The sequence below is a fragment of the Camellia sinensis genome, chromosome 2, assembly GCF_055761805.1.
Source record: "Camellia sinensis isolate YWXY chromosome 2, ASM5576180v1, whole genome shotgun sequence".
NCBI lineage: Eukaryota > Viridiplantae > Streptophyta > Magnoliopsida > Ericales > Theaceae > Camellia > Camellia sinensis.
This window is the reverse complement of record NC_138962.1, coordinates 167461307-167471614: the sequence shown is the minus strand read 5'-3', so window position 1 is coordinate 167471614 and position 10308 is coordinate 167461307. Positions and strand designations below refer to the sequence as shown.

At 31.3% G+C, this 10308-nt stretch overlaps 1 protein-coding gene across 1 annotated transcript; it reads right to left on the bottom strand.

The window, feature by feature from the left end:
• Positions 1-664: 664 nt before the first annotated feature.
• Positions 665-1933, bottom strand: LOC145819222 (uncharacterized). The gene is made up of 2 exons (XM_082913185.1): positions 1273-1933; positions 665-1176 (listed from the first exon to the last, which is right to left on the bottom strand). The coding sequence occupies exons 1-2, from the start codon at positions 1931-1933 to the stop codon at positions 665-667; spliced, it is 1173 nt and encodes a 390-aa protein (XP_082769311.1).
• Positions 1934-10308: the final 8375 nt, after the last annotated feature.

The following is a 10308-nucleotide window of genomic DNA, read 5'->3' as shown; positions in this document are numbered from 1 at the left end:
TTGAACAGGAAAGGGGACAACGGATCTCCTTGCCTTAACCCATTTTGTGGACTAAAATCCTCCGTTGGAGATCCATTAACTAAAATAGAAACCCTCGCTGATGTAACACATGTTTTCATCCAACCCAGCCACTTCTCTCCTAACCCAAGATTGACCATCATATCAAACAAATATTCCCAATTGATTGAGTCATAAGCATTCTCGAAATCAAGTTTGAGGATAACTCCATTCGATTTAGACTTCTTCCACCAGTCCACTACCTCATTAGCAATCATTATACCATCGAAAATATTCCTATCAGCCAGGAAAGCAGTTTGCACTTCACTGATAACATCAGGTAGCACCTTTTTCAACCTTCTTGATAAAATCTTGGCCAAAATTTTGTACACCACACCTATCAAACAAATTGGCCGATAGTCCGCCAATTCTTCGGGATTAACCTTCTTCGGTATAAGAGTAATAAATGAACTATTTAATCTTTTAGCCAACTTACTATTTTTGTAGAACTCTTGCATAAATTGAAACACATCACCTTTCATTATCTTCCAACACTTCTGAATACAGATCATATTGAATCCATCCGGTCCAGGCACTTTATTACCATCACAGTCTTTTGCTGCTTCCCAAACCTCATCCATTGTAAACTCATGTTCCAGCACTTCCACTACCTTTGTTCTACTGATTGAAATGAAATTCCCGTTAGTTTTGGTCTATACTTCCATTCTTCAGCAAAAGCCTTTGAAAAATACCTCAAGACTGCTTCTCTCACCAGCACAAGTTCCTCAACCCTAATCCCATCTACTACTACTGAGTCAACTAAATTCCTTCGCTGCCTTTTGTTGGCCATGATATGGAAGAACCTAGTGTTTCTATCACCATTTTGAGCCCAGTTTAATCTAGATTTCTGAAACCAAATCAAATCCATCTTTTTCCTTAACTCCCTTACCAAGTTCCTCACCTCTCTTCTGACAGCTGATTCTTGAGTTTCCAGCACTCTTGACTCTGCCATCAGCTCAAGTGCATGCAGCTCCTCTTCTGTTTTTTTTAATTGAGACTCAACAATTCCAAACTCTTCAAGATTCCACCTCTTCAGCTCAGGTTTAAGACCACACAATTTCATCTTGATTCTGAACCCAGCCCATCTCTGTGCCAGTGATTCAGACCAAGCTTTTTGTACTATAGATCAGAAATTGGGGTGCATAGACCAGGCATTAATAAATCTAAAAGGCCTAGGGCCCCAGTTTATCTTATCTTCCATTAGCAATAATGGACAATGATCAGACACAACCCTAGGCAAACCCCATAACTTAAATCTGAATTTTTCCAACCAAGTAGGATCCAACAAAAATCTGTCTATTCTACTCCACCTTTCTCCATCCATTGAATTACACCAAGTATAGCTTCTACCCATCATTGGTATATCTATCATTCCTAATTGATCAACCAAATTATTAAAATCTTGCATTCCTCTATCTCTTCTGCTGCAACCCCTCCTTTCTGCTATGAATCTGATTTCATTATAATCGCCACCCATGCACCAAGGTTGTTGGAAAGACACTTTAAGATTGACAATAATTTCCCATAACCTAGCTTTTTTCACAACATCATTCGGAGCATAGATATTTAAGAACACACAACCAAAAGAGCCAAGACAAATACCTGAGATAGCTAACACATTCCTGTTTCCACAACTCTCTGTCATTGTAAAGGTATCTGGGTTCCAAATGCTTAACAGACCTTCTGCACTTCCATCAGAATCTACATCTGCAAATTCCATCAACTCCCATGGCCAAATGGACCTAACAAAGCACTCATCTACTTGACTCCTTTTGGTTTCTTGAATAAGCATAACATCAACTTTTCTTTCCTTAGTAACATTCCTGACTCTCCTCCTTTTCTCCGACTTCCCCAAGCCTCTAACATTCCAGGACATGATCTTCATAACAACTTGTTTAATCACCAATACCACCCGTGATTCAACGACCAGCTAGGTCTGACCCACCTCGCCCCCTCTTTCACTCCTAGCAAATCTCTCTGCATCGTGATTTTCCAATTCAACTAATTTATTTATCACCTCTTGCTCCCTACCTTCGCAATTCATTCCCAAACTTTTTCCGAGTTGTAAAGCAGCTTGTGCTTCTTCAAGTACCATCTTCTTTCTCCTACAAGCTTGGCTGCTTTGAGACAAAGAAAGAGATACAGCTGCGACTGCAGCTCTGAAAATGGCACCCCTATGAAATCCTCCAGAAAGTACTTGACTTGTCTGTAGCCTTCTCTTTCTCCTTCCTCTGACTCCACCACTCCTTCCCTCTATTTTTTGATGCGAGTTACTTCTTCTACCAATCACAATATCATTAAGACAACGCCACAAAACTAATCAATAACAACTTCTTAGGCATGCGTGTGTTCATCTCTCTCTCTCTCTCTCTCTCTCTCTCTCTCTCTCTTAATGGGAGTGTTTATCTGGGTTAAGCTGAATGGCTCATTATAAAGTCAAAGCAAGGAATGTACATAGTCCTTCAAGTAAAGGCTTCAAGATATGTGTATCTTTTTGTGTGGTTGATTGTATCCTTGCTTTTTCTAGAATGTCAATGTCAACCGTAATCCACACTGATATGCATTCATACAATTTTGTTAAATATAACCACTGTGGACTGACTACAAGATTTCATTGCACTATTCAATATATAAAATTCGTTAAGTAATTTATTTTTAAAAAAAGTTTTGTAACTTAAATATTAATAGTTATTTGATCAAATCACATTTATATCAATAATAAATAAGATTTTAAAAATAAATTATTGATATAAATGTGATATGATCAATTGGTTATCAATATCTAATCCATGTAATTTTTGGTAAGAATAAAATTCTCAATGAAGCCTACACGTTGCACGGTTCGAATTATTGATGCGAACTTCCTGATGGACCCATAGAAAACCAACAAACCAACTGGAGAGAAATTTTTCCCAAATAATAATATCAAAATTGTGTTTAGTTGAAGGATTTAAAGAGTGATTTGGAAAGAAAAAAGAAAAAAGAAAAAAGACAGTAAAATATGAATAAAATACATTTACATGTCACTTAATTTCACACACATTTTTCTTTTCTCTTTTTCTTTCATTTTTCAAATCTCTCCTCAAATCTTTCAATCAAACACAACCTAAGAAAATGTTTGAAAGTAAACTAAAATATTCAAAAAAATCAATAAAAAGTGTGAACTCGTTATTTTTATTTTTCTTCCACTTTTTTCATAAATGTCAAAAAACTATTAAAAAATCAAGGGAAAATTATTTATAAGTGCTATTAGGGAGACTTATGCTACATATTGTCCTACTAAAAAACTTATGTTCCCATAAGTCCTGTGGGAAGTTTGTTGACACATTTACCCTCAATATTAGTTGTTAATATCATAAATAATAAAAAAATTGAATGTTACCATATATCATATCTATATAAACGTAACGTAACGTGACACCTACATAAACATAACGTGACACCTATAATCCATGGCAACATTTAATTTCCTAGGAAATTAAATGCTGCCATGGATCATATCTACATAAACGTAACGTAACGTGACACCAACATAAATGTAACGTGACACCTACGATCTATGACAACATTCAATTTCCTATATTGATTAATAGAATTGCAAAATCATAATACAAAACTTTTGTAATTAAAATACAGAAAATAACTTACAAAAGTTTTATATCATGATTTTGCAATTCTGTTAATCAATTCATTCTCGATTTCTTAATCCATCTTCTTCTTTCTGCGCTACTTCCTGTATTTGGTATCAGAGCCAAGTTATGTTGAAATCTGTTTCTAATTGCTTAGCTACTTTTGCTCAATCCATTCTATTGTTTATTTGATTAATCTGGTTTCAGTCATCTTAATCTGCCACAAATTATATCTGTGTCTTTCCACCTTGCTATTAGTCACCTACTTTCGTCCCAATCCTTGGTAAGTCCTTTGGTTAGGCAGGATGGATTTTAGGGGTCTTCCGAATAGGGTATGTATGAACACAGGGTATGTGAAAACATGATAAATTCAGGCAATGTATTAAGATTCTTGTAAAACAGTTTAATTAAAAAGAACAATGAATCGATTATTTGAAAGTAACTCATCAGTCAGTTCTAGGTCAACTACTTTGCCCTCAATACCTAATCAAGGATTAGTAATTAATGAAGATGTAGAAATACAGAATGATAAAATTGATCTAAGTTGGAATATACCAAAATTATCAGTTAAAGAAATTTATAAAACTACTTTTATACAGAATACTTTTCATGTTAATTTGCATATTAAAACTATTGAACAAGTTTATGCTTTAGAAAAACCCAAGGAAACCTGCCAATTATTTGATGCTAACCTAATTAAAAGACATTTAAAAAATGGTAACAATTTTATTCATTTAGGCTTAATTCAAGGCGGTGTTAAACCATTAACTATGCAAGGTAAAAATACCTCTGCTTTATTATGTTTACGTGATACTCGTTTTCTTGATTACAATGATAGTTTAATGGGTATGATGGAAACTGGTCTCCACAAAGGTCCAGTACATTTTAATTGTTTTTCTGATTTTATACTTAGTTTACGTGATCCACATACTTTAGATGCATTAACCCTAAACATTCAATTAAATGGTTCATTTACTAATATGTAAGAAAAAATTCACAATATTGCTTTAATTTATCGTGTTCACTATAAATGCATGAAAACCAATCTAAATGTTCAAGCTTTGCATAAATCTCCAAAAGATAAAACTCTATTAATCCAAAGTAGCAGTACTGATTCCCATATTAACACTCCTCAAATGATTGAATGGAAATATATAAATCTCCCTGATCACTGGCTTACTGTAAATGAAAATTACAACATAATCAACAACAATCTTCAATCCAAGATATTCAACAATATACCGATGGTTCTGTTCGAATTAAATTTAATCGTAGTCAATCCTCTAGACATAGTACATCTAGTGTCCCTACTGAAATCGAAACTGAAGATGCAATCTTTAATACACCCTTATTTTGCAAAAATAGTCAAATCCATCTTGGTCAAACTTCCAACAATAAACTCAAAGGAATTGATAACTCTACAACTTCCCAGATTAGTAAACCTGTTTATTCACATCCAGTACATTTACCTGAAGATGATGAAGAATCCCAAGAACCACCAACTCAAATTGAATTCGAAGTTATACTTCCAATCAATCCTCAATTAATGACAATCAAGAAAGATTTTACTCTTGATCTTGATAAATTACTTATTGAATTTCGATCTAAAGAAAATAGAAGTCAAAGACATGCTTATCATGCTAAATATGATTCTGTTCAACAATCTAGAATAACTAGAAAATGGTATGATTTTATGATTGAATATGGTCTGGAAATGCCTTTATTTGAATACTATACTAATTATTACAAAAAGATTAATACAATCACAAAACATAAATGGAAAACTTCTCCCAATACTTCTATTAGTTCTAGTCATCCTCCCTTAGAGAACATAATTATTGATCATCAAGGTTCTGAAGTCCCAACCTCTCCTTTTAAGTTGCCTGGTATTAACCCTGACATTAAAAAAGTTATTGATCAAAATAATTATACTAATCAATGTTTAAAAACAATCGGTACACAATTAGATAAAATTGAAAATCAATTAGATTCAACTATAGTTACATCTACTACCAAATCATTAGATCAACCTTTACTTAATCTCCCTAGTAACCGTTCCAAAAGAACTAGTTTTGTTACCAATGACACTTCAACTGTTACAGCTATAGAACAATTACTTACTAAATTAAATACATCTGAAACAGCCTTATCATCTAAGGAAAAAGGTCTTACTATATTAAATCAAAAACCTATTAATACTGGTTCTAATCAATCTGACACTGATACTACTGATAATGAACTTAATCAATTAGCTCAACAATTTCAATCCTCTACTCTTAATAAAATTCATTATCCTAAAGTTAATCCTCAAACTACCAAAAATTGGTATTCTCGACCTACTCCTTCTGATCTCCAATATGAAGAAACTAATCTTTCTAATCAGTTCTCTGTTTCTGCCAAAAAATTATACGAATGGAATATTGATGGTCTTAGTGAAAATCAAATACTTCAAAAATTAAATCATTTATCCATGGTTACCAATAGTTATCTTAGTAATTATCCTGAATATACTCAAGTTGAAATTGTTTTATTAATTACTTATGGTTTTACTGGTATTCTCAAATCTTGGCAGGAAAAATACCTTACTGAAGAACAACGTGAATCTATCTTATATGATAATCAAAAAGATGAAAATGATCTCCCAATCTTTGATGAAAGAATTAGTTATTATCAACCTGATGGTATTAATACTTAATCTATACCATAGTCAGACATTTTATAGGTATCCCTACTAATATATATTCTCGCATACATGATCAACTTAGTAATCTTACCTGTCCAACCTTAAGTGATTTTAGATGGTATAAATATGTCTTTACCTCTAGAGTTATGTTAAGAGAAGACTGTACTAAATCATTTTGGAAAGAAAAATTCATTAACGGATTACCTAGTTTATTTGCTCACAAAATTAGAGATGTTCTTAGTCAACCTACTGGTGTTATTGAATATGATAATTTAACTTATGGTGATATAATTAGCACTATTCAAAAAGAAGGATTAAAAATGTGTATTGATCTTGAACTTAGTCAAAAAGCTAATAAAGATAAACATAAAGCTAAATATGAATTAGGCAATTTCTGTAAACAGTATGGTCTACCTCCTGTAGCACCCTCTCGTAGGAAATCATACAAATATAAGCATAAATCATCTTACAAATATTCTACTAAATACAAAAAGAATTATTCACCTTCCAAATCAAATGATAAATTTTACACTAAACCAAAAAAGAAATATTATAAGACTAAATCACATCCAAAATCTAAATCTACTAAAGATATTACATGTTACAAATGTGGTAAAAAAATGTCATTATTCTAATAAATGCAAAAAAAACAAAAAAAAAAAAAACAAAAACTAAAAGATAAAGTAAATCAACTTCAAATTGATGATAAATCTAAAACTCAATTATATGAAATCTTTCAATTAAATTAATCTGTTAGTAATTCCTCTTCTGATAATCCTAGCACTTCATCTAATTACTATTCACCTAGTGAAGATTCTGATAATAATATTGAGTTAGGATATAATGATATTTGTTGTAAACCAGTTAAACAAATTACTGTTTTTACTAAACAAAATCAAGAAGAAGTTGCTCTTATTGAATTAATTAGTAGATTAGATGATCCAGAATTAAAAAAGAAATATACTGATAAATTAAAATCTTTACTAACCAATCGTGATCCAAAACCTAAGTTTGACAAACCAATTATTAGTTTATCCCAAACTTTTGAAAGATTTAAAAATAAACAAAAAGAAATCATATTACAGGATTTACAATATGAAATCAATCAGATTAAACAAACTATTAAAGATTTACAAAATAAAGATAAAAAATTAGAAGATGAAATTATTACACTAAAACTTAATCATAATTTAGATAATTTTCACAATAATAATGAATCTCCTCATGAATCTGCTAATAATTCTGAACATGATTCTAAACATACAAATCCTAATAACTTATTATTTGATAATCGATCACACCAATCTCACGACATTGAAGATAAAAGGTCAAATCTAATTAATAAAATTTGTATGCAAAAATGGTATTCAAAAATTACTATTTCTATTAATAATTTTGAATTAGAATTAATTGCTTTAATTGATACTAGTGCTGATTTAAATTATATTCAAGAAGGTTTACTTCCTACTAAATATTATGAAAAATGTCATGAGAAATTAACCTCTGCTAATGGTAGTAAAATGCATATTAAATATAAATTACCTAAAGTTCATATTTGTCAAAATAATGTTTGTCTCTTTTGTTCTAGTAAAAAATATGACTGATAAAATCATTTTAGGTACACCATTTATATATTTATTATATCCATTTACTACATCTAGTGAAGGAATAACTACTCATGTTTTAGGTCAACCTGTTACATTTAAATTTTTATCTCCACCTGAAATGTTAGAATTAAATCAATTAAAAGATTGTTCTATTTCTCACACAATTAATAGGTTAACTAGATAATTAAATTTTCTTAAAGAAGAAATTAATTATAAAAGAATTGATCAACAATTAACTGATCCAATTATTATTTCCCAAATTAATGAATTCCAATTAAAATTAGAAACTACTGTTTGTTCATCTTTACCTACTACATTTTGGCATAGGAAAAAGCATGTAGTTATATTACCATACATCAAAAAATTTAATGAAAAACAAATTCCTACTAAATCTAGACCTATTCAAATGAATCATGAATTACTTGAAATGTGTAAAAAAGAAATTAATGAATTATTAAAAAATAAAATAATTAGTCCAAGTAAATCACCATGGTCTTGTCCTGCTTTTTATGTTAATAAAAATGCTGAATTAGAACGAGGTGTCCCTCGGTTAGTCATCAATTATAAACTATTAAATGCTGTATTAGAATGGATTAGGTATCCTATTCCAAATAAAAAAGATTTGATTAAAAGACTTAGTCAAGCTGTTATTTTTAGTAAATTGATTTAAAAAATGGTTTTTGGCAAATTTAAATCCATCCTAATGATAGATACAAAACTGCATTCACTACACCATTTGGTCATTATGAATGGAATGTCATGCCATTTGGATTAAAAAATGCTCCTAGTGAATTTCAAAATATAATGAAGGATATATTTAACCCATCTAAGTCATTTTTCTATTGTTTACATTGATGATATATTAATTTTTTCAAAATCAATTAATGAACATTGGAAACATTTAACTGCTTTCTTTTATACTATAAAAAGTCATGGTTTAGTCATATTTGCTCCTAAAATTAAATTGTTTCAAACTAAAGTTAGATTTTTAGGTTATGATATTCACCACAATACAACCCTACCCATTAGTCGCCCCATTGAGCTTGCGTCTAAGTTTCCTGATGAAATTCTTGATAAAACCCAATTACAAAGGTTCTTAGGTTCCCTCAATTACATTGCTGAATTCTATAAAGATCTTAGGAAAGTCTGTCAACCTCTCTTTGATAGGTTAAAAGATAATCCCCCTCCTTGGTCTTCTGTTCATACTGCTATTGTTCAACAAGTTAAACAATATGTTAAGTCTCTTTCTTATCTTGGTATTCCTACTGATAACTCTTTCAAAATCATTCAAACTGATGCTTCTAATATTGGTTATGGTGGCATTCTTCTTCTGAAAGTCACTCCTCAATCATCTAAAAAATTGTTCGTTATCATTCTGGTGTCTGGAATAAAGCACAATTAAATTATAGTACTATTAAAAAAGAGATTTTATCTATTGTCTTATGTATTACTGAATTTCAAGATGATAATTTAAATCAAAAGTTTTTACTCCGTGTTGATTGTAAATCTGCTAAATATATTTTCAAAAAAGATGTTAAAAATCTTGCTAGTAAGTAAATTTTTGCTCGTTGGCAATCTATTTTAAGTATTTTTGATTTTGATATTGAATATTTACCTGGTTGTCAAAATTCCTTTCCTGATTTTCTTACCCGGGAATTTTTACAGGGGGGTAAGGGATGAGTGCTACTCCACATATTGCCTACCATAAATCCCGAATTACCTATTTCAGAACCCTGATTAAACAATTATCCTATCGTATTCACCGACTCAAATTAGCCAGAAAAACTACTAAACGAGCCCAGTATATTAATTACCATCAAATTCAAGCTCGTCACAATTTACTTGCTCACAATTACAATTGTTTGAATCATCATCAAAATTATCTTGATCTTCTTAGTGGATTCTTGCTAACCATTGTTTCTTGATTAACAAGTGTCTCGCCCAAGGCCTCCTTCTGGAAAGGCTTTGGTCCCTTTCCCTGATAAACCTCCTTTCATTCCTCCTTTGGAGCTAGTAACCCAATATCACCCCATTGGAATGATTAACCGTTATCAAGTTCTTGGTAACATCCCCAGACCTAATTACTCATCTGCTTTGGCTACTGATCCTTTTGCTTCTCCCAGCCAAGCAGTTTCAATTACTCCATTTCCTGCTAATCCAATCAGGTTTGCTCGATCTGATTATGTTAAATCAACTTCCATAAACCTCTTTTTCAAAAAGCCTAGTCACCCCAAGAGTCAAACTGTTCATGATCTTGCTAAACCCTATTTTGGCTCTGGATTGCATTTTGTTCTTCTGCATCCAGAAAAAACAATTACCTACTATAAAGATA

Coding starts and splice junctions, on each gene's coding strand:
- LOC145819222 (XM_082913185.1), bottom strand. CDS start 1,933: ATGTCCTGGAATGTTAGAGGCTTGGGGAAGTCGGAGAAAAGGAGGAGA. Junction 1,177..1,272: donor TAGGGTTGTGTCTGATCATT/GTCCATTATTGC, acceptor TCTGATCTATAG/TACAAAAAGCTTGGTCTGAA.